General features: G+C 43.7%; 1 protein-coding gene across 1 annotated transcript in view; it reads left to right on the top strand.

Moving 5' to 3' along the window:
• CAMTA1 (calmodulin binding transcription activator 1) overlaps positions 1–25687 on the top strand; it is an 858502-nt gene that overhangs the window by 420161 nt on the left and 412654 nt on the right. The window contains exon 5 of the mRNA XM_012662626.1: positions 2835–2970. Within this exon, the coding sequence (XP_012518080.1) occupies positions 2835–2970 (136 nt within the window). The remainder of the gene's footprint in view (positions 1–2834; positions 2971–25687) is intronic.

The following is a 25687-nucleotide window of genomic DNA, read 5'->3' as shown; positions in this document are numbered from 1 at the left end:
ATAAAACCTACCTCATGGGGTTGGTATGAGGATGCAGAAAAATATAGACAATGGATATAGATAAAGATAATAGCTATAGCTATAGATATGCATGTGATACGCCCCACCAGCACCAGGCACACAGTGAGTGGTCCATAACTGGGAGCTGGTGGCAGTATCAAGTTGCATGGTTCCCATGCCTCCTCCAGGTGGTCCCTAATAGCCTCTCTGTCTGCAACTCCACTCCCATTTCCCTGCTCTTCTTAGGTGGGTACTACCTTTTATGCTGTCAAGAAGTGTGTTAAAGCCCCCCCCCCGCCGGACTGGCCCCCTGTGGCCTCCCCCATCTCTCATTCCCCCAGAGCAGCACCCATTTCCCTCCTTCCTTCCTTGGATCCCTTCCCACCAGCTCCAACTTGCTCTTGATCCTATTCTGGGACAGGTGTGCAGCCTCATTTTCTTCACCTCATGGGGTATGTGGGCCCCTCTGCAATACATCTCCTTTTCCCTTTGCTGTTCTCAGGCCCCTGAGCTGTGGTGAGGAACTTCCATCATCATTCAGAGAAGAAGCAAATCCTAATAAAATCAGATTGGTGGATTAAGCACTATTAGATTTCTTGTTATTACAAGCTAAAATGATGATTCCATTTATAAGGCCATTTAAGTTGGGCACTTAAGTTCCCTGTGGGACTGTGACCTGCTTAAAGTGCCAGATGACAGGGCCATTCTCAGGATGCCCAAGGGTGTATCACCAGAGGAAAGTGGTTTCCCTGGGTGGGTGCAGTTGTGATTCTGACTGTGTACATGACAGTGTGTTGGGGAGTCCCCTCTTGACCTGGGTCATACCACTGGAAATTTGGGGGCAGTTGGCCTGAAGACACTGCTGAAGTGTATTGACCATGTTTAGGAAGGGTGAGGGGTGGAGCAAATCACAATCTGTGACTTAGCTCATGAGCAGGTGGGCTGGATCAATGTTGGGTCTTCTTTAGCGGTTGAGTTTTCTGTGACCAGGCATCCCTGCAGCACCCTTGTGGGGATCTTCACTCCAAGCACAGCCCATCTCTTTGATCAGACATATTCCTTTGCTTATTCCTTAGGCAGGGACCCCAAGCATGGCAGGTGACTTTGAGGGCCTTCTGATGGGTCTTTCAGGGCACAGGAGGGCTTGCAGCACTCTGAAGTTAGGGACACGAATCTAGCGCAGGGCTGAAGTGGAAAGAGGCTGGCATAGTTGGCCCCGTATGTGAGCCCACATCCATCTAGAAATGGAAGCAAATTGTAAGGCTTTCAATGCAGACTTGTAGGCACAAGACAGATACCATCAGGTGACAGCGTTGTGACAAGCATGTGGAGCCGCTTCCTGATTGTTTTAGCTGGTGCAGACTTAGGGAGGAAACCAATACTGACATAAACCAATTGTGCCCTGATCAGGAAACAATGAAGTGTTGGGAGTCACTGGTGAAAGTCTATAATTTCCAATGGAATTGCTGTTTAGTCATCATATTGCCGCTGAATGACAACGGGCTGGGTGGGAACTACAATTAGCTGCAGTCACCCTGGCGTGATTTTTTTTTTTTCCCTACAGACAATGGAATAGTAAGCCATCAATAGCCCGAAGTAGTTCTGTGCCTGATTGTGAAATGGCCCATTGTTCAAAGGAAGAAGCAAAGAAAGGGGCTGGAGGTCTCCCCCCAGCCCCCAGGGACTGCTGATTTACCATTCCTCACCTCTGCTGTGGCAAAGAGACACACAAGCCAACTTGCGGAAAAAGCCCCTGCATTCACTTTATTTGTGTAAAGATTTCTCTCACCTTTGCTGCCAGTGCGATGGCCAGCCTGTGCTAACCTCGTGGAGCACAGAATTATTCTTTCTCCTGTGCCAGGGTGGGGTGCTGCTAGCTTTTAGGGGAGTCTTCCTTGGAGGTTGGGTCTGCCCACACCTGCTGAAACTTTATTGTGGAAGCACTTGCCCTTGGCTGCCTGAGGGGTTTAATTCTTTCTCTGCTTGGAGCTTCCAAACCCAAATATGTCACCCCTGCAACTGCAGATATGCACGCAATAATCCGCTGCTGTCTCTGGTTGATACACGTTTTCTTTTTGGAAAATTCAAGGTTCTTTTTATTTGTTCTTTTTAAACATCACAAGAATGGCCATCTTACTCTTAGCATTTAGCAAGCGGCAACTATTTTCCCGTGGCTGTGGACTGAATAGATGAATTTACCTGGCAGTATCTGAGACCTCTGACAGCTGAAGCCCAAATGGGAAAGAATCAGGTACTTAGCTTGCTTGAGAAGCAAGACTGGGGTGCTCTTTCGTATCTAGCAGTAATCTAAATGCAGGCAATGAATCAAGAGCATTTGGCCTCGCTGACTAGCTCTGCCATTGGTCTGTTCTTAACATAGTCATCTAGTGTCTGCGTTAAACTTATTTATTTCCTAATGTTGGGTGATGGATTAAAAGATGTGTAGAAAATCCTTCTACAAGAGATAAGATATTGCAGGCTGCCATGACACCCCCGGCCCTTTTTGCTTTCTGTCTCTGTTTTGCCTACTTTTCAGTGCAGAGCTCAGGCCCTCACGTCGTATATCCTGATTAGTTTGTGGTTATTACTGAGGGAATGTTTTTTAAGCCTATCATTGACACATTTAATTCATTAGGTACCAAATCCAAAGCAAATTTTGGCTGGCCATAAAACATGGTTAATCCAGGGAGCTGCAATAAAAGGTGAAAAATTATGTTCCAGCAAACGTGGAATATTGCTTTTCTGTAGAGACTTTCACTGGTCGACGATATCTTTCTTCATAAATTTTTCTTCTGCTTGGTTCTCTTGGTAACTTAACCATTTGTTGTTTCCAGACCACAGAATGGCTCAATGATCCTCTACAACAGGAAGAAAGTGAAATACAGGAAAGATGGGTATTGCTGGAAAAAGAGGAAAGATGGGAAAACGACCCGAGAGGACCACATGAAACTCAAGGTTCAAGGAGTGGAGGTAAGGAGTGGAAAGGTTCTCCTGTCCCACGCACGTCATTTCGCTGCAGCGCAGGGTGGAGTTGCTTTGGTGTAAGTTGGCGCCAGCCACCGCTGTCAAAAGAAATTTTGTTTGTCAAGACCCTGGTTTTTGCTTTTGCTTTGTTTTTCTACCTTCTCACCCTTTAGAGTCTCCATTCAAGATTTTGGGGAAACTGGATTGAACTAAAGCACTCCTGTTTCTAGGGGGTCCTGGGTGTGTGGGTGGGGATCTGCCAGGTTCCTGTGGAATTATCTGTGGTATTTATCACGGAAGAGCCTCCCACGCATTGAAAGTTTGCAAGGTGTCAGGGAAGAGGGGCAGTGTAAGGAGGAACGTCCCTCTTGAGGGGCCCTGCCTGCCTCTGCTGAGCTGGTGACCCCATGCCCCCAGGGCCTGGCTTCACTCCCTCCACCGACAACCCTGGGTGTTTCAACCTTAGCAGAGGTTAAAGCTCCCTAGATGGGATCACAGCTGTGTGTGATCCTGCAGGGCTGGAGTGCTGTGGAAACATCTTGGGATCTTGGGCAAAGTCTGGGTTTTGGTCTTCAGGTGAAGACTGGGTGCAGTCTGATCTCCTTACTGCCTTCCGACCCCACAGGTTCTCACATGGTTTGAGGGCCACATGTCATAGCCATAGAGCGAGAGGGCATGAATTGTGGTGAATGTGGCGAATTCTTGGCCTCCTAGTTAGGGAGCACTTGCTTCTCTGCGTTTCCTACTGACCTGGGAAGGATCCTCCCCCAGGAGTGTGGCAAGTGCTGCTTTGGGCCAGGAGCTGAGAAGCCGCCTGGGAATCCACCTGGTATGTCAGCGTGGTCAGAGAGAGATGTCCTGGCGTCTGTTGCTGTGTTGAGTCGCTAGCGTGCCAGGATGGATAGCTGGGCCCATAAACCCACTTGAGTTCAATGGATTGCCCTTCCACGCTGACGCTTTTTGTGACGCACTTTGTCATTATGATTTTTTCTGTGTTAATCATGTGCTTCTTATGGCTGTTAAAAATAGCATCAGATGGCTTTTATTATATTACCCCAAAGAGAGAGATAACTTTTGTTTTGTATGTTTTTTTCTGCACCTAATAACAATGCTTTATGATGACACACAAAGAAAAGCCCTGATCCAAGAAATTCCAGTTCCCTACACTCTCTTGTGCTCAGTGTTTGCACAGCATGGTTTAACTGACGGCATGGAACATTAAAATGCAGATTATCCCGCGCATGCTGCTCTGGACCCACCTCTAGGGCTGTGACCAGTCAGAGTGCAAATATATTAGTCACCGTCGCAGGGAGCTGAGGGGGCCCGAGCTGTGCTCTTCCCTGGGGACCCTCATCTCCTATGATGGAAGAAGAGGGAGAAAGTGAGGTGGCACTTGTGGCCCTGAGAACGGGGAGGCTGCTCACACTAGCACTGACAGGGCTGCGGGAATTCACGCTGAAACCGGGGCAGACAGCCCCTGCGCCCGCAGCCCTGGCGTATTTCATCTTTAGTAATACGTAAATCAGGAACTTCTGCCGGCAAGTAGCAGCGGGGAGGAATTCTTCCTCAGCAGCAGCTGAGGAGCCCAGGGGAAAAAGCTCCGGTGCTCATTTTCTTCCCTCATGTTATAAATTAGAATTGTCACCAGATGGAATCAGAGTGATTTATGGCTATTTTGGGGCCATATTTATGTTTGGACTTATTTGTGGCACTCACACTTGCAGACGACAGTCTGTGTCCTCACAGTGTGGGGACAGGAGAAGTGTGGGATGGCAAGGGGCTTCTGTGACTTTCAGGTGCGACGTGGGCAGCGGGAATGGATGGGCAGGTGTGGGGAGCCTGGGCAGGGGGCGACATGAGGAGGTTTGCTGTCAGGTTCTTGGGGAGAGTGGCCACCTGACCTGATGTGTTGTGTGGTGGCCTCTCCCGTGAACTCAGGGAGTTGTCCTGCTGAGTCAGTCAGCAGATACTGACTGCGCACCTACTCTGTGCAAGACCTGCTGTGTCTCTGGAGAGAGCAGGAAACATTCTCTGCCCCATTGGTGCGTGGTCCATTGAGGAGACAGCCACGTCCATTCACGAAGGTCATTAACAGTGCTAAGAAGTATAGAGGTCTGAGCTTTTAGGATAAGTGTCCTGGGAGTTCAGAGTGGGTTGGAATGATCAGAGATACCTCCAAGCTGAGCTCTTAAAGTTGGGTAGGATAAAAAAAGAGAGAGAGAGTGTATGTGTGTGTGTGTGAGTGTGTGTAATTTACACATTGCTTTGTAGCTTGCTTTTTCCACTTAGCATTGTGGTCTGAGCTGTATCTGTGTCAATATTGAGATTCCCTTTATCCCTTTTAGAGTGTACACTGTATAGACACTTGGGCCAATCCCCGATTGGTGAACTTTTAGATTCTGTCCAGTTTTTCAGCATTGCAGACAATGTGTCAAAAAGCATTCTTACACGAGTCTTCTTGTGCACATATGCAATCTGGAATTGCTGGGTTGTAAGATCTGAGTATTTTAAGTTTTACTGGATCTTGCCAAAGTGTTCCTAAGTGGCTGTGCTAATTACATACCCACTAGGACCGGAAATTACCATTTCTCCCACACTCTCTCACACATCGACAGATGAAAGATGGTACCCCATTCTATTTGAATTTGAGTTTTTCTTAATTATTAGTAGAGATGAACTCCTTCTTATGTTAATAGGAGTCTTTTTTTGTGAATCATCTACCATGAGCATGGATTTTTCAGTAGCCCCGAAGAAGAGCTTTTCAGGCAAGATTAACCCCCATATCTCACCAGCGTTTCTCCTGTGTTAGCTCTGATCTGGACCAGGGCTGGGAAGCCCAGTGGGTGGGCGGTCCTTTCCCCCCGGGAAATTGCAATGGGGATAAACACGGGGCTTGACATCACACAGAAGGAGGGGACTTCTGAGTGTGGACTCTGCTTCCTCCTTCAGTGGATTCTATCAGGCAGTTCCCATCTACTCAGGACCTACATGATGCCAGGCATGGCACCAGCCAGCTACCCCTTCTGCTGGTTGGGGCAGACTGTCCCGCATAGGGTCCTGGAGCTATGATTTTTCTACCAACTGGTTTCGTCAGTTCAGGAGCTTGGTAAAGATATTGGGATCTATCATTTAGCATATCACTTGCTATAAGCCTTCCCTCAAGGCAGGAAAACTTCCAGCCCTGTTCGTGGAACTGCTCAGCAGTCTAGCTTCTTTTGTTCTCAGAGGCTGGGGCCCTCGGTATATGCAGCAACTCAAAGGCACATTGATTTTCTCAGCCAGGCGCAGGGTGGAGGCAGCTGCATTTGAAGCTGATGAGCTGTTAGATCCATGATTAGTTGTCTTGTCTGTAAGCCAAGGAGAAGCTAGCTCGATAAGGTTTCCGGGGATGACAAAGGTTGGCAGGAAGGAAAAAGAAGGTGGTTGCAATGTCAACGTTTCATGAGATGAAATCTTAGCAGGTCTGAAGTTGGTCCTGCACCCCATGCAGATTTATGCTACCTGGCAGGCTGGAGGGACTTTGGGGGTGGGGGAGTCCCTGAGAGCAAAGCAAAGAGCCAGATGTGAAGCATCATCATGCCTCCAGGATCACCACTGCTGTGGTGTTGATGCTGTTATCCGGGCCACACTGGAAGAATTCCTTCCAAGTCCATGGCACTTTTCTCTGGCCTGGAAGCTTGCAGGGCTGTCCTGGGTCCGCTGTTCACAGCTCTCTCCTGAGAGTACTGGAAGTCTCAGGCCAGCTCTTGGCTTTCTACCTACCCCATTTCTTCATGGCTGGGTTCCCAGAACAGATGGGAGCCACACGCTTGGTATAGGGACAGTCATAGGCTTACAAATCTCCTATGTACCAGCTATGCCACCTCATTTAATCCTACAAAAATGTCCACACAAAGTCTATATTATTATATCCATATAGAGACCATGAGATTGAGCCTCAAAGAGGGTTTCTCTTGCCCCATATCATGGCACAAATCAATCAATGGCAGAGCTGGGACTTGGGCCCAGATCTGCTTTATTCTAAAGTGTAAGCTCTTGCCCTTACGTTGCTCCTGGACACTTGGGTGGAATCTGTAGATTTTTCAATTAAGGTCAGCACGTTATTTATTCAGCACAAACCCTTCATTCATCCTCCAGTTGTTGGGTGCTTCCTATCCAACACTGCTATGGTAAGTATTGAGGATGCAGTGATGGAAAGAACAAGTGGTGCCTAATCTAATGGGGAGACAAAAAATCAGGCATGCAACTAGGATGCAGGGTTTCGAGGGCTGTGACAGAAGAATTATAAAGCCTGTGTGGAATGTGCAGCAGGGGGAACTAAGAAAGGTAACAGGGAAGGGATGGGAAAGATCAACGAGCAATGATAGAATCTATCGAAAAATAGCTAATGCAACAGGTATCCACAATTGCGACAAGTCGATGTTTTCTTCCAGCCCTGTCCAGACCAGATATTTGCCTCCTGGGGATGGGGCTCTCTCTGCTCTGATTGTAAGATGTGGCTTGCTGTAGACGTTCTGCCTTCGGGACCAACGGGTGATCGTGACACAGAGGCCATTGGCTCAATCGCAGTTGCATGCACAAAGAGACCTCTCCCCACTGGACCTGTTCCACGGGGAAGGAACCCCCTGGCCTGGACCACCTTGAGGTAGAAATGCCAGGTGACTACATCACCTCTGATTGTAGTTTTCAGACATGAAGAGAAAGTTTAGTTCCGCTGACCTGTTGTGTTGCCTCAAAAGATTGAAGAGTTTCTTTGACTTCTTGATTAACTGCCTTAAAGCTAGAAGCCTGGAATTAGCACGGCAGCGGGGGTAAAGAGGTTATGTTTTGGGACTCGGCCTCATTAGAAGTGATGTTCTTTATTTGGGCACGCAGGCCACATATTTAAAAAAAAAAAAAAAAGCACGTCTTTTAAAAGTAGGAATGATATTGTAGTTACTGCATTAGGAATTAACAGGGCATGAAATAACTGTCTGCCTGGTGGCAATGCCAGATCATTTCAGCTCTACTTGCAGCCGTAAGATAAATTGGTATCCTGCTTGCAGCTGATGGGAAATATTTTAAATAGCCAGCCACAAAGATGTATGGTACCCAAATCAAGTTTGGAAAACAGCAATAAACAGGTAAGGAGGAAGTAAGTTGGCAGAAGGTCACAGAGGGCCAAACAAGCCTTGCTTGGCCACTGCTCGTTTTACATAGAATACGCATTTTTTTGTTCTTAGTAAGAAATTTTATGTCTTTGGTCTGTGGACATATTATTTTATCCATTCCCTGCCCTCTGTCCCCCTCCCCACCATGCACCCACTAGTGCTCACCCAGAGCGTTCCTGGTTCAGAACCTGTGTTTTCCCAGGTCTGGGTCCAGACTGTCTGAGCCTTGGCCCTTCCGACTCTCGCAGGGTGTCTCCCTTGCTCCTCTCCTGCTTGAAGTGGTGATTTCTTCCCCTTCTTTCCACAGCGTTCTGTCCATGCCGTTCTCAAGGAAGTGCCACTTTGACTTTATATCAGCTTTGTCCAGTTCTAAAAAGATACATTGAGTATTTAGTATTTTCTAATGACTACAAAGCCTGTGTCTCGTCTCAAGATATTAGGTAACCTGTTAAGCCCAGGATACAGAGAGGAAATAAGACATGGCACCATGTTTGAAACAAAACTGGTCATTTCAATATGATATGGTAATTGTTAAAATTACCAAGTTATTAATTAAGGTTTTTGAGTGTTTGAAGGAACTTGCTTTCCCCTCTCTGAGGGTGGGGCTGGCGTCAGTCTACCTTGCGAGACCTTGCTCTGGGCAGTGGGACCCGCCAAATCTAAATGCTTCCACAGTTGCCATTCCTGTGAGCCTCACCCCACAACCCTGCGATTCCTTTGGGACTTGAACCCAGGTCTTCAGTTTCAAATACGGCCACGTCTCCTGCCTGGCTTCCCGTGCTGATGTCTCATGGCCATCTCCAGTGGAGGGAGACAGTCTGCTCAGTGGCACCTCGGAGAATCTCCCAGGACTCTCCACTGACTTTTAATCATCCAAGTTTTTGTGCATCGTTCTGCTAGTTCACTAACAAGTTAAAACTTAATATTCTGTTACCTGGATGTGTTTTGGTAGAATCAATTCAGAAGCTCAAATCCATAGTCTTTCCATAATTTCTAATTAGTTACCATCCCTGGTGACATGTCCCTACCCAACTCATATAATTAAAATCTTAACTAATAAATAACATTAAGGCAGCTATGTTTTGAAGTAGCAATCGCAGCCCTGTCTGTCCCCATGTTACTGCTGGGGTGGTGGTTTTGCTTCTCCTCTGCCTCAGCCTGTTCATGTTGCTGTAACAAAATGCTGTATACTGGGTGACTTAAACAACAGAAATTTATTCCTCATGGTTCTGGAGGCTGGGAAGTGCAGGATCAAGGCACAGGCAGATTCTGTGTGTGGTGAGGGCCTGTTTCCTGGTTCACAGACAGCCATCTTCTCTCTCCGTCCTCACATGGAGGAAGGGGTGAGGGGCTCCCTGGGGTCCCTTTTATAAGGGCACCAATCCCATTCAGAAGGGCTCCACCCTCATGACTTAATCACCTGCCAAAGGCCCTCCCTCTTAATTCTATCACCTTGGGGGTTAGTTTTCAACATACAAATTTTAGGGTGACACAAATGTTCATCTGTCCTATTGTATCTTCTTAAGATTGCCTCTTCCCTAACTACAGCCAAATAACAATAGCAACAATAACAACAGCATCATTTACTTCACCTTTTACTGAATATCTGGTCCTATGTCATCATTTTATGTGTATCATCTCCTTCAGTTACTTGGCCTATAGGATAGGTACTGTTATTATCCTTATTCTGCCCAGGGACTGTAAGAAGATGACACAGCTAACTGTGTCCACTTAGGTGGTTGGGAGTTGGTCCCCAAATGTCCTGAATACCCTGTGTAACCTGCTGTTACTTCTTAGCTATGATATGATCCAAATGCTTTCGGAGCCTTTTGTATTCCCACGTGAGTCTCCACTCAGAGTAACGAGGTGTTTATCTGCTCCCAGCATGAACTGCCCAGTTCCCTGTGTCCTCAAATTAGCTCTTGAGCTTCCAGGATACACTCAGTCTTATGGTGAGGGTCTGTGTGCGCTCTCACTACGTAGGCCAGGTCGTGTGTTGCCAGATTTAGTATGTGTGTGCACACACAGGGGAGAATACAAGACAGCCGGTTAAATGTGAATTTCAGATAAATAGTGGATAATTTTTTAGTACAAGTATGTCTATACTAAAATATAATCTGTTGTTTACCTGGAACTCACACTTTGCTGGGCATCATGTATTTTATCTGACAACTCTCCAAGCAGCAGAGCAGTGTCCTTTGAGTCTCTGCAGACAGAAATTGGTCTGCTTTGGGTATTGGTTTCATTGAAGATGTGAGGAAGTGAGTTGGTCTATCTCCAGACACATTATTGACACAGGACCCACGACAAGCAGGAAGAACTCTGGCCATTGCTAGGAGAGAAGCACTCCAGGAAGTTTGCCAGCAAACTCAAGTGCTTCCAGAGCTGGGACCTTCTTGCTGTCCCTGAAAAGTGAGTGCTGAATGTTTTTCAAATTCCAAAACTCTAGGACTTCCAAGAAGCCCAGGTGTGGTACCTTTAGAGGCTACTACCTCAAGAAATGTAGGCCTTCTGCCAGTGGTGTTTCGGGAGAAGCTTGTTAGTACAAGATATGCCAGGAAGATTTTGAAGGAAACACGATTTTAGTTTCTGCCTTCCTTATAACTCTGATAGATGGAAATATATACAATACTTTGTAATTTCCTTTTTTAAACTTGATTCGAGGCTTATTAAGCTAGAAATTCCCTGATGAAGGTAGAGCAGCAGAATATCAACTTGGTATGCTGAACGTGTATTTAATTATTATCATAACAGTCCCTTAACATCATTGCACATTAGCCCAGGAGGACATGAATGGAAATTTTAGCATATTCAATTACAATGTAAGCCCTTGAATATACTGTCAAAACTCACCCAGGACCATTCTCTGTTTGGACTCAGCATACAACAGGCACAGAGTTAGGTGTTACCCGGGCCACACAACCTGGGTATTTGTAAGCATAATGTACAGCCTCATCCAGAAGCTGGGGATGCATTTTAAGACCATGGTATATATTTCTCCCTGCTGTAAATGACCAGACACGGTGTTTGCATTGGGTAAAGAATATCTCTAGCAATCACTTGGCTTAATCGTAAAACATGGATGTTCTCTGTCTCTTTCGATTTTCTGATATTGCTGGGGACGTTTATTCTTGTCATTGATGACTGTGGCTTGTGCCCTTGGGGGGCAATTCAGGCTCAGCTGGTGCGAATCTCCCTCCACCCTTGTCCTAGGAGAGTTGCACCCAATGCACTTTAGTTGGCATGGATTAGTCACCAGCAGAGGGAAGGTGTATGGTTTGCAAACAAATTAGGCCCACGTCACTCCGTCTGCTTCCCACACTGCATCCAAAACATGGGGATGATAGAGGGGTAAATGAAGGGCTTTTTTGCTACCAGTAGGGGAGAGAAATGTTACTGAGCAAATTAAAGGAGGGAAGAAGCTATTCACACGGCTACTGTGGTCGAGGTTGCTTGGATGGCAGCTGGCTGTGGCCTCTTATGTCCTGCCACGTGGTTGCCTGGGTTTCTGGCCACTGATTGCCCCCGTGCCTGCCCTTCCTCCACGCAAGGCCAGAACCAAAGATAGAAAGCAGAGGGTTTCATGAAAGAGCACCTCTCCGCTTCCTAAGTTTTTTCTCCTGGACAGATGAAATGACCTTCCATTTCCTCTTTGAACTTATTAATTCCAGCACTGTGTAGTGTGGTGTGCCTTCAGGGTGTGCCTTTCCTTCCTGTTGCAAAAGACTCACATCCCACTCAGGCAACACCTGAGACCAGCACAAAAACAGTAGCAGTCACAGTGCTCCCTGCTTTTCTCTCTGTGGTCCACGGCTCAGCAGGGCTGGCACCGTCAGGGAGCGTATCAGCAGTGCAGAACCTCAGGCCGCCCCAGATCAAGGTCTGTTTTGGTATGATCCCCACGTCATTTGTACGCGCCTTAATTCAGAAAGTATAGATACATGTCATCCTCTCATCGCCAGCAGGGTCTTGCCTCAGTGCCTCACCACTGGGCAGGTGATTTTTTATTAATAATTCATTTGTCTGGGTTTTTTTTTTGTTTTTTTTGTTTTTTTTACCTTAAGAAAAAAGTCCAAAGGAAAATTTCACCAGTTGGTCTGGCAATTTATTACTTGACTTCTCGTACCTTTAAAAAATATCTAACTGAAATCTCTGATTGTATGGTTTGAGCCTGTCATTCTTTATTCTGCCCTTGGCAGTGAATGGTAGAGAGTATCAGGTTTCTGGAATCAGAATACACCGACTGGAGGTGAGTGAACAGCTCCCTCGGCCTCTGTTCTCCTGGTGACATAGTCCTGTTCCTACAGTTCCTTAGCTCCTCTGAACAGGAAACTTGCCCCTCTGTTCTCTGCGATAACCTGGTAGTTGGCATGGTACCTGGTATCAGGTACATTTGGTGCCCATAACCAGATTTTGACTGAACAAATGGACTTCTTTTTATGAAGTGCCAGGCAGTAAATATTTTCAGTTTTGTGAGCCAGACTTATCTGTCTGAACAATTCATCTCTGCCATTGCAGTGTGAAGGCAACCATAGACAATAGCGTTCCAATAAATCTTTATCTACAAAAACAGGTTGTGGGCCGGATTTAGACCATAGATGTGGCTTGCCCACCTCTGTTCTGGATTATGGCAGCAATTTTTAGAAGGTGTAGGGTGCCATGGGAACCAGTGCGAGTTTGTAGGGGATGATCAAGAACTTGCCACAAACCCTTTGAAGGGTTTCGTTCTGACCACTGGTATGTCCTAATACTCACGTTCACAGCTGGGTGCTGCTCATACTTGGCTTCTATTTCTGCAATGAATTGATACTTCTATTAACAACATACCTGATGAGGTTAGGGTTTCTTCTTTTTCTTTATTTTTAGTGGTAATACTTCCACATAGCATAGGCTTATTTGTCACATCCGAAGTTATTCCCAGCCTGGAAACTTAGGCAATGTCTCTTACAAAGGGCAATTTGAAGGAGCTGGGAAATGTTCTGTTTCTCCTGTGAGCGCAGGGCACTGCTCCATGGCATTGTGTAGAGGGCAGACAGGTCTCACTGGTGCACTCTGGACTCCCTTGTCCAGTGGGACAGCTGAACCTGCAGCTTTGCTGCGACCAGGAGGGTTAAAAGACTGGGATGTCACAGAAGACAGGCTGAGCTGCCTACATCTCTGGCTTCAAGTACTTTCAGAAAAGCCTGTGAGTGTTGGATGTAACAAAGTCCCCGTCGAATAGTGACCGATGGGAGGGCACAGATGTTATTTGTCCATGTTTAAATATTTACACGACAGCACAAGAAAACTGGAGAGGTTCTCTTTCATCTTTTCTGCCGCAATTTACGTACAGTTTATGATGGATGCGAGAGGTAGACATTTATTACAAAAATGTAAGAAATGTGGACTCTTCACGAATTGATTATTTAGAATTTATTTTATTAAATATTCTAGGTGGCGTGTGATAAACTGAACCCTGCTGGTTTGCAGCTTAATTATTCATGTATCTGTGGTGGTGATAAGGAAATCAAAGATTCGGTTTGCCATTTCAGAGGAAGAATATGGATTATTATTAAACCCGGAATGGGCCTCTTGAGAAGCCTTCCTTAAGGGAACACACGTATCAATAACTTCTCCATGTGAGAATCCTAATCTTTCACTTATGGAAACATAAATTCCACAGCAAGTGGCTGTGGGCTTTTCCCTCCCATTGGTTCCTTACATCCTTCACTCATAGACGATGATTTTTTATCCTTAGTTAGTGTATGGTGTTCCTACTTCTTTAATTTCCACGCTTTTGTTTTACCATTTCTAACTTTTAATGCTAAAATCTCACCTGAGATGCTAGTGGAGACCAGGATAGTGTATTTGTCTGTGGTCCCTTTTGCCTAAAATTTCCTTAAAAAATTTTAAGTCTTTAAGGAGACTACAGGTGACTGTTAGATCTCAGAACTGCAATGGAAGTGACATCGGCTCACAAAGATGTAGGATGTTTCACTGAACCAATTTGGCAGACGCCATCAGGGCTGCACAGCTCACCTAGTGAGTGGCGTCTGGACCCAGGACGGCAGAGGGGTGCTCGTCTCAAATAATGTGGAGTGGGGAGGGCTTAGCGGTCGGCTGCTGATGGCATCTCAGGTGTGGCCGCCCAGCCACTGCCTCAGGACAGACAACACAGGTGGAGCTCCCAGGTGACATTCAGCAATGATGACAAGCTCACAGCCTCACAGCAACATTTCCAAGGTATCAGCGTTGTCTGATAACATGAGTCTCAAAATACTCCAAGACTTGTTTTTCTTTCCGAAATATTAGACAGATGTTAAACACTGTGATCTTTTCTGCAGGAGACTGTGGGAAACTAAATTGGGAAACCCCAAGACTCCTTATTTCCCCCCAGATTCCTCGCTCGTCTGTGTGCAGCACAGCTGAAGTGAAGCTTAATCCTTTTATTAAGGATTTTACGTGGTGCGATGCCCTCACACGGATGTCTTACTTAAACCCCTCATTTTGTTGTGTGCTTTTACACATGGAATTAGACCTAATTGTCAATATAATGCCATACTAAGTTTGCTTTCCCGAAAGAGTATCAGCAGTTATTTCTTACACACAGAATCTGCCTGGCTTTCTACCAGACTAATCAGTCCTCAAGGAAGTGAGTTTTGCCACTGACCTTTAATTCTTTAATTGCTGTGAAATAGTTGAAAGAGTCTTAAACTGTAGCCTCTGCCTAAAGGTGGGCAGAGCAAGGCTCCCTTGGTCTCTGTACAGCCAGCAGGATATTTTCTGTTTGCTCTGTTCTCATCAAATTCACTTCCCCTTTACGCGACACTCCTGGAGCCCCCCCGTGAAGGGATGTCAGTGTGGAAGGTGGTACCATCTCCTTGTCATTGGCTTGGTGTGCTTCTGTCTCGCCGGCACCTAGCGCACTAGGCGCGAGGTTTGTGCTTCCTGAATGACTGGATGCACGTTTGCAGGGCTGGCACTTACAGCTTCTGGTGCCCAGTGGAGGGTGGTGGTTCCACATGAGACTGAGCAGACACTCGAGTTGCCGGGGCCCCTCTGACATTGGCAGTGAGGCTGGCAGCCGGCACCCACATTCCAGTTGTAGAACTAATCACATTTGCCTTTTCTTGGAAGGCGGTTAAGTAAACCTTATCGAAGTAGCTTCCCCCCCAAATTAATGAACACTTTCAGACACGGTATGAAATGTTTGGAAACGAGCTGCAACACAGTATTTTGGCCATATTTTTTTTTCCTTTCACAACACCTGGCAATAAAATTCTCAGGCTAAATACCAGATGAGTGTGCACTTCATTATGTATAGTAACTTCGTCTATAACTTTTTTTAAGCCCTCCAGATGGAAGCAATGGTATAAATGTGGAGAGGCTGAGAAGGGGAAATGAAAATAAATGCACTAAGAAATAAAGAATCTGTTTTTTATACTTTCTTTTGCAAATAGTGTTTGCAATGACATATTGTGAATGGACTGAATTATAACAAAAACAGAAATGAAACAGAGCTTGGGGGTAGGAAGAGCAATTGTTACACTTACTTTAACTGATATAATGCAAAGCAACGCTTTTTACACTCAATTAGTTTGCACATTGTGTTGGACACAAACCAGAATGTAGAACATTTTGGGGTTTTGTTTTTACATGATTAAGGGAGATGAGATGAAATAAATTCAGTAAATTACCCTCCATTCCTTTTTGGTCTGAGATGCTTTTGTTTTGTTTTTCCTCACCCCTGGTGTTGAGTGAATACACCTTGTTTCTGGAGGGGGGAGTGTAAGGAAGCCAATATTTGAAAGCCCAAAGATCAATGAGCTTTCCATGGAGTCCCTTCTTCCACTTTAGGGCCATCTTTGTCTGCATAAACAAGTTTACGAATCAGAGCTATTTACATTTGGCATTTTACCATATTTTGTGCTTTGAATATCAGAAAAGGATAGCAAGCTTGATTGAGGCCAACAGATGCTAGCAAGCATTTAGGCAGCAAAAATATTTCCAAGGCTGTGTATTTTAAGATCCTTGTTTAATTTATTTTGCTTAATTATCCTTTCTTGCATTTTTAATGCTCCTAATATGATGATATTAAGAATTGCAGTGCAAGATTATGTATTGCTCATTTCAATAGATGTTAGATGTGAGGGGAAGCATGGGTTGATACTGTGAGCTGGGAACAGACGAACTTGGGGGACCCAGCCCAGTGCCTTTCCTGTGTGCAGCTCTAGCTGTGTCCTCTGAGAGGGGTCCAGGAAGGGGCTGGGCCCTCACTGCAAATGATGTAGAAAAGTGTTTCTCAAACTTTAATGTTCATACAAGTCTGCTGGGCATTCTGACTCAGTTGGTCTGGGTGGGGCCTGGGCTGCTGCCTTTTAGCAGGTCCCTAGTGAGGCTGACATAGCCGACGCCACCTACCCAACTTTGAGTTGTGAAGATAGGAAAACGTTAGGGTGAAAATGAAGTCAGCTGATCAACTAGTGCCCCATACTATTTGAACAACAACCAATGCCTGCTGACTAAGCCATGATACCTGGCAGGTGCAATTTCCTTCTGGCACAGAAGTTGTGGTCAAGGGCCCTGGTCAGACGCCTGCTTTTTAAAAAGGTCATCCTCATTTTCACACGTGAAAAAGGAAAGTGTACACATGTAGTACCCTTAGTGATTCCATGTTTTATATTCAAAACTACAAACACCAATAAGAAAACAATAGGAGAAACCTGTTAGGTATGATATCCAATTATAATTATTTTTTATTCCAAAAAGCACATCAAATAAATAATGCAGTTTATGTTACTTCTAGAAAATGCAGCAGCATTAGTTAATTTACATAAATTATACAACTCATTATCTTTGTTTATAAAAAGCTTTAGCAATATTTTGGCTTATGGATCTGAAAGAGGGAAAAATATACCAGATTTCAGTTCTGTATAATTTTCCTTTCCTACACAGTCACCTTTTTATTTATTTACAGAAAGAACATCTGTTTGACAGATCCCCTTAGGAGTACTGCCCTTTGCTTATGATGAATAGAATGTATTAAGTTTGACTTTTGTTTATAAAAAGTCAAATAAATACAAGTGAATGAATCCAAGAAGCAAGAGAAAGCTCTGGGCAGCAGTCTCAGCTTCCTCTGCAGACACCGGCGCCTGCAGGAGTGGGAAGGGCTTCAGGGACCAGAGAGCAGGCTTTCCCATGCCTCCTTTTTGTCTTTCTGCTGCCGCAGCTCTCAGGCAGCCTCAGTTCAGGTGCCCTGATGCGTCTTCCCAACTCGGGATCAGCTCCGGAGCAGTTGGCCTCTTCCAGCACTGTCCCAACCAGTAGCCACGAGCCACACGTGGCTATCAAGCGCTTGGAAGGGGGCTTGTCCAAGTGCTGTAAGTGTGAGATCCACACTGTATTTCAAAGACAGTATGAAAAAAAGCCGTGTTAAATAGCCCATTAATATTTTTATTGATTACATGCTGAAATAATATTTTAAATATATTGGCAAAATAATATATTAGTTAAAATTCTTTTTGCCCATTTATTTTTTACCTCTGTACTGTTGCTGATAGAAAAATTTCAGTGTGGCTTTCTTACACTTCCATTGTTCAGCCTGGGCCTGCACCAGACTAATGACGAGGCTGGAGACCCAGATCACTCTTAATCACGCCCATGATTCAGACTCTGATTCTATTCTCCTGCCGGTCCTGCAGCGGGCTCTGACTTATAATCAGAGACTTAGGATTTGACACAGTGAAAAGGGTAGGTCTTGTTTGAAGGTTTGGTTGAAGATTTGAAGGGCACATGGGAGAACAACATGATATAAGGAAATTGAGCTCTGTTCCCTCGGCAGTGCTTGGCTGTTGCTTCTAGCTTAAATATTAAAGCCTTTGCCCGTGGATGGAGCAGCCCTGCCCCAGGTTTTTTCAGAGTGGAAACTGGTGAATCCTAAATTCTCCTTCATCGCTTATGCAGATCTAGTAGAATGGCAAGAGAAAAGGCCTGCCCTGAGGCAGGTCTTCACAGCTGGGGTGCACTGGTGGTAGGAGGGAGCAGTGAACATGGTTCATTTGTGGGCAAACCTGGACCTTGACATGTGCCAGGGTGCCTGGACATTGGACATCACTGTGTCGAGAACGTGACCCAGTGCCAGTAGGGCTCACCACAGGTACAGCCTGGAACCCCAGAGCCTTTGCCCTAGTAGCACTTGGGAGGTTAGAGACAAAGGGATTTCTGCCATTTGTCAGTTGAGATTATTTAATTCTTCCATTCATCCATTCACTCAAGAAACAGGATTATAAGTCCACGATGTGCCAGACACTTTGCTTGTGCCAGACACTTTGCTCGGCATTGGGGATTCAGTGATGCACAAAACACATGCTCCCTGCCCTCTCAAAGCTCCCAACTTGATGGTGGGGAGCAGACAGGACACAGGTGAGCAGTAAGTCCCTCAGGATGCCCTGAGAGACGTGCTGGAGGGTAGTGCACAAGGCTTGTGCCCAGATGGAGAATAACAACCATGTACTGGCCTTCAGTGGTCCAAGACAGCCCACTGAGGCAGGAGCATTCCACCTGTGACTGAAGAAGGAGGGGCAATTGCTGTGAAGAACTGGGCAGGGCCTTCTCGGGGACAGGACAGCTTGATGCCTGAAGGCTGGAAGGACCTTGGTTGTTCCACTGACAGAAAGGGACTGGTGGGCCCGGAGCAGCGGACAAGGGGAGGGGAGGGTAGAGGGGGAGGGGCCAGGTAGTGCGGGAGCTCAGCTATGGCGTGGATTTTGGATTCTGTTCCAAGGGTCAGGAAAAGCCACTAATGGGATCCCAGCAGGAGAAAGTTCTAGATGGTAACTCTATCCTTGGCCGAGAGATACTGGATGTATCCCTTAAATCTCTGCATGTTGGTTTCTTCATCTGTGCCATGGAGAGGCTGGGGAGGGCAAGGGGGTTGGCCAGGACATTCTCCAAGTTTCTTTCCTATTTAAAAATGCCATGATTCAGAGACAGCTCAGTCTTTTTCTTTCTTGGAGTTGAGTCACCTTTGTGTCCCCTGGGACTGATTCTGGATGGCTTATAAGGCACTGGCATTTCTGTGAACTATTCAGCTTTCATGCCCATAAGTTCTTTGACTTCATAAGGTACAAGAAGGCAGAATGCTCCCTGGCTGTGCATAGGCGTCACTATGGAACGCGAAGGTTCCCCTTCAGCAGGTCTGTGGTGGGACCTGGCATTTGTAATTTTTCAAAAGCTTCCTGGGTGATCGATTCTGCATATCAGCTAGATGGGAGATCCCTTGGGGATTGTGCCTCTATTAGGGGACAAATAGGGGCCCTGTAGCCAGAGGCTATCTGTGTGCCAGATGTCCAAGACACATGAGGTTTCCTGAGACACATGAAGTTTCCCGAGACCATTCCAAGTTCAAATATCCAGACTTACCATGAGACCAAGGGTCTTAGTGCAGAAATTATGATCACATCCCTCTGTACCTGGGAAATCTGATGCAACCCACAGAATAAACAAATCCATGGTAGACTGAGGGGCTTTCTGATAGGCTTTTGTCACACACCGACAAGCTATTTGCTGAGAAGGCAAAGGGATTGGTTGTCATGCATGCTGCTAATGAAGGTTTGGGATCTTGGGGCCAAGACACAGCTGGTGAGGAGTGTTTTTCATGTGGATTCCTCTGCCCCTTCCCAACGAAGAAGCCAGCAGAGTGTCTGCACAAAGCTTAAAAACCCAAGGGGTAGAGCTCATTCCCCCTTGTCCATCTCTAAAAATGCCCAAAGGCCTCTGGGGCCATGACAAAGTAACTGGTAGTGAACTTACCATCTACCCAAACAAACGAGAAAACTAGACAAATATATGAAACAACTGTTATCAGATGTTGGACAACAGGCAGCACAGGACTGTGCTATCTGAGAGGAGGAAACAAGAAAGGGAGCCCTGGCTTTCTGGCTGGAGGCATTTTCCAGACGGTAGCGGGGGAGGGGACATGCGCAAGCAGAGCACGGCAGTCTAGTGGAGCTGGGGAGATGGAGACTGGAGTTTGGGGAGGCCAGGCAACTGGAATTTATAGGGCAGAATGCTGGGGAGGACAGAGGAGAAGGGAAGTCAGCAGAGAAAGAGGTCTAGAAATCTGCCTAGGAGATGCCCTTGAGTGTTTGGCTAAATACTAAGCTGCATATGTATAAGTGAAACTCCATGTGTTTGACCAAAAAATAGCAACTGGGAGCTGTAAGCTAAAAATTCTCAGAGCTCACACAGAATTGGGAGATGTTCAAATTCAGACCAGCCTGTATTAAGAGATGGTAATGAATACCTGGATATTCAATAGTGACCCCAGAAGGATCATACCTTAGTAATAGGGCTAAACTCTTGCTGGTGTAAAGACTGCTGTAGACATACCCTAACACAGCATATAAACAAACCCACAAGAGCAAGCTGATCTGCAAGTAATGAATGTGCCTGACAAAACAAAATTCAGCATCCTTTAAAGTAAGACAACAAAATTGACACTCAACAATATATCATTCACAATGCCCTGCGTCCAATAAAAAGTTACTAAACACGTAAAGAAACAGGAACATATGGCCTATATCCAGGAGAAAAATCTGTTCGTAGAAACAGAGCCCAAAATAACATAGATATGGAATTAGAAGATAAAGACCTTAAAACAGCTATTATAAATGTCCTCAATTACTTAAAGGAAAAGATGAACAGAGTGAAGCAAGAACCATAATTTATAAAAAGAACCAAATAGAACTTTTAGAATTAGAAAATACAATATCTAAAGTGAAAATTTCACTAGATGAGTTATCTGTTGATATGTAACAAATTACCACAAACTTAGCAGCTGATAAGAACACACATTTATTATCTCACAGTTTCTGAGAGTCAGGAACCCAGACATGGCTTAGCTGAGTCCTCTGTGTCAGGGTCTTCCACAAGGCTGAAATAAAGATGCTGGCCAGGGCTGGGGTCTCATCTGAAGGCTCAGCTGAGGAGAATCTGCTTCTAAGCTTTCTTAAGTGTTGTAAGAATTCAGTTCCAACAGATGTTGGGCTTCAGTTCTTACCTGGCTATTAGCCACACCTTCATTACCTTGCTGTACGGGCCTCTCCAACACAGCATCTTGCTTCATCAAAGTGTGCAAGCCAAAAAGACTGTAGGGAGAGTTTGCTAGCAAGACAGAAGGCACAATCTTTTATAATCTAATCACAGAAGTAATATCCCATCATTTTTGATGTATCCCGTTGGTTAGAAGCAAATCACCAATATGCCCACAGTCAACAGGTTGGGATTACACAAGGGGATAAATACCCGGAGGTAGATTTTATCAAGGGCCATTTTAGCATCTGGCTATCACAGTAGGATTAATATCAGATAAGATACAGTAGAAATAAAAATCAGTGAATCTGAAGATTGAAGCAATAGAAACTATTCAAACTGAAGCACCCAAAGAAGAAAGGGTAAGGGGAAAATAACAGAGTCTCAGTATACTAGGGAACAATATCAATTGATCCAACATATATATAACTGAAGGCCCAGATCATGGTGGGCAGGTGGCAGAAAAATATTTGAAGAAATCATGGTCAAGATTTTTCCAAATTTGATGAAAACCATAAAGTCACAGATTTTAGAAGCTCAATGACCTTTAATACAAAGAAGGAGAAATACCAAGAAAAGAACACCAAGAAATATAATCAAATTGTTGAAAAGCAGCAACAAAGAGAAAATCTTTTAATTAGGCAGAGGAAAAAAATAAAAAACTCATGACAAAGGTAAGAATAACCACTGATTTCTCATCACAAACATTGCAAACTGGAAGAAAGTGCAACATCTTTAAATTACTAAAAGGAAAAGAGAACTCACCCAAGAATTCTATATTCAGTGAACATATTCTTCAAGAGTGAAGATAAAATAAAGACATTTTAGACAATAAATAAGAGAATTTGTTGCTAGCAGACCTATACTACAAAATGTATTAAAGGAAGTTTCTCAGGCTGAAAGAAAATGTTACAGGGTGAAAATTCATATTTAAACAAAGGAATGAGGAGCACTAGGAATGGTAAATGTGTGGTAAATGTAAGATACTTTACTCCTTGTTTTTAAAATTTTTCTTGAAAATATAATTGGCCAAAACTTATGGAAGAGTTATAGCTCTTCATGTCTATATCAAAAAAGAAAAAATATCTAAAGCAATAACCTAACCTTCCACCACAGGAAATCAGAAAAAGAAAACTAAATCCAAAATGGGCCAAAGGAAGGCACTATGGACTAGATGTTTGTGTACCACCCAAAACTTTTATACTGAATATATAAGCCCCAGTGTGGCTGTATTTGAAGATGGGGACTCTAAGGAAGTAATTAATGTTAAATAAGGTAACATGGGTGGGGCCCTGGTCCAATAGGATTAGTGTCCTTTTAAGAAGAGACATCAGAGACCTCACTCTGTCTGTGAGCACACACCTAGGAAAGGCCATGTGAGGACATGACAAGTAGGTGGCCATCTGCAAGTCAGGAAGAGAATCTTCACCAGAAACCAAATTTGCTGGCATCTTAATCATGGACTTGGAGCCTCCAGAACTGTGAGAAAATAAACTCACGTTGTTTAAGTCACCTAATCTAATCATAACGCAATATGTTATTGCATCCTGAGCAGATGAATACAGAAGGAAATAATAAAGCTCAGGGTGGACATAAATAAAATAGAGAATGAAAAAGAATAGAGAAAATCAGTGAAACCAAAAGCTGATTCTTTCAAATGATCAACAAAATTGACAAATGATCACTAACTGGACTGACAAAAGGAGAAAGATAATTAGACAGACAGATGGAAGATGCAAGTGACTAAAATCAAGAATGAAAGAGGGGACTTCACTACTGACCTTATAGAAGTAAAAGAATTATAAAAGGAATACTGTGAATAACTGTATGCCAACAAATTAGACAACTTAGATGAAATGGACAAAATGCTGGAAAGATACAATTACTGAAATTGACTTAAGAGGAAATAGAGTATCTGAATAGACCTAAAACCAATAGAGATATTAAGTTTAAAGTCTTCTGAAAAAGAAAAGCCAAGGGTTAGATGGATTCACTAGTGAATTCTTCCAAACATTTAAAGAATAGTTAACATAAAATACTCACAAACTATTCCAGAAAATAGAAGAGGAGGGAACACTTTAATCGTATCTCTATACACTAATAATAAACAATTTGAAAATCAAATTAAGAAAATAATTCCAGTTATAAGTAATAGTATTAAGAAGAATAAAATAACTGGGGAAAAATCTTTAAAAAGAAGTATAAGACTTGTAAACTGAAAACTACAGAAACATTTTTTAAAGAAATTAAAGTGTTATGGTACAGAGTGCGAGAAGTGACCACCGAGAGACTGAATTGAGCCAAATTGTGAGTCTTTATTAGCTGGCCAGCGACTACCCTCTGCACCACTGAGAGGCAGCAGCACAGAGAGCAGCCCTGAGCCAGGAGAGATGGGCTCTTTTAAAGACAAAAACCACATCCTGTAAAGTCATCTATTTATGCAAGCGGGGTTACAGAAGCCTAGATCAGCATTAATAATTATTAATCTTAGTCAAAAATACATTTAACATTTTGTTTTAAATCAGAGTACATTCTACTCCCTGTTATCTGGGTACATGAGGCACCCCTGGGTGTTTCAGTGCTCCAGGGCGTTACTGCCCTCTGGGCTAGCTGTTACTTTATCTTGTTGACATTTGCAGCTGTGTGAAATGTATCCTCCTCACCCTTTCTCCCTTTATTCTTTGCTTAAGCATACTGACAGTGGGGAGAGAGCAGGTTATTTCCCATAGACCTTAACAAAAGAAGATCTAAATAAATGCAAAGACATGCCATGTTGGTGGATCACAACACTTAATATTGTTAAGATTTCAATAGTCCCCAAATTGATCTATAGATTCACTGCAATCCTTATAAAAATCTCAGCTGGCTTTTTAAACAAAATGACAAGATGAACCTAAAATTCATATGGAATTGCAAGGCAGCTGGAATAGTTAAGACAGTCTTAAAAAGAAGAACAAAGTTGGAGGACTGAAATTTCTCAAATGTAAAACTTACTATAAAGCTACAGTAATCAAGACAGTGAGATACTGGCAAAAGAATAAACATATAAATTAATAGAATAAAATTGAGAGTCCAGAAACAAACCTTAACATTTATGGCCAATTGATTTTAAAGATAATTTAATTATGATAGAATGGTCTTTTCAGAAAATTGTCCTAGGGCAACATGCAAAAGAAGATACTGGACCCATACCTCACACCATATACAAAAAAATTAACTCAAAGTAGATCATTGACCTAAATGTAAGAGCTAAAACTATGAAAGTCATAGAAGATAACATAGAAATACTGTAGTAACCTTAGGCTGGTAAACGATTTTTTAGTATGACACCAAAAGCATAGGTGATTAAAGAGAAGATTGATGAGTTGGACCTCATTGAAATTAAAAGCTTTTATGCTTCAAAAGATGCCATCAAGAAAGTGAAAAGGCAACCTATGGCCTGGTAGGAAAATTTTGCAAAAATATATCTGAAAAAGGACTTGTGCCTAGAATATGTAAAGACTTCTTACAACTTAGTAATAAAAAAGAAAAATAACTCAATCAAAAATGGACAAATAATTTGAGTAGGTATTTCCCTAAAGAAGATATATGAATGTCCAATAAACACATGAAAAGATGTTTAACACCATCATTAATCATCAGAGAAATCAAACCCACAGTGATATACTATGTCACATCCACTAGGATGGCTATAATAAAAAAGAGATATAATAACAAGTGTTGGCAAGCATGTGAAGAAATTGGAACCCTCAGGCACTGCTGGTGGAGACAGAAAATGGTGCTGCTGCCATGGAAAACAGCCTGGCAGTTCCTCAAAATGTTAAACACAGAGTTGCCATAGGACCCAGCAATTTTACTGGTAGGTATACACAGAAGAGGAATGAAAACATATGTTCACAGAAAAATTGTACACAAGTGTTCATAGTAACATTATTAATAATAGCCAATAAGTAGAAACAACTCAAATGTCCATCAACTAATGATCAAAATGTGGCATATCCATACAATGAAATATTATTTAGCAATAAAAAGAAATGAGGTACTGATACATGCTACAACATGAATGAACCTCTAAACATTATTCTAAGTTAAAGAAGCCAGTCACAAAAGACCACATATTATATGATACCATTTATATTTAATACCTAGAATAGAGCAATCTATAAAGACAGAAAGTAGATTAATAATTGCCTAAGGCTGAAGGGGTATGCATCATGTGGGGAGGGGGAGTGACTACTAATGGGTATAAGGTTTCTTTTTGGGGTGATAAAAATGTTCCCAAATCAGATTATGGTGATGATTTCACAAGGCTGTAAATATCCTAAAAGCATTGATGTACGCTTTAAATGGGTGAACTTTATGGTGGATAAATTTATCTCATTAATGTGTTAAAAATAAGATGATTATCTACAACAAAAATAATAACGTGGAAGCAAAATGTATGACTACAATGATGCAAAGGAAAGCAGAGGGAAGTGGAAGTGTATTGTTGAAAGAGTCTT

The sequence above is a fragment of the Propithecus coquereli genome, unplaced genomic scaffold (assembly GCF_000956105.1).
Source record: "Propithecus coquereli isolate 6110/MARCELLA unplaced genomic scaffold, Pcoq_1.0 Scaffold77, whole genome shotgun sequence".
Classification (NCBI taxonomy): Eukaryota; Metazoa; Chordata; class Mammalia; order Primates; family Indriidae; genus Propithecus; species Propithecus coquereli.
Note: the sequence above shows the minus strand (reverse complement) of the source record. Positions and strands in the feature narration are given on the sequence as shown.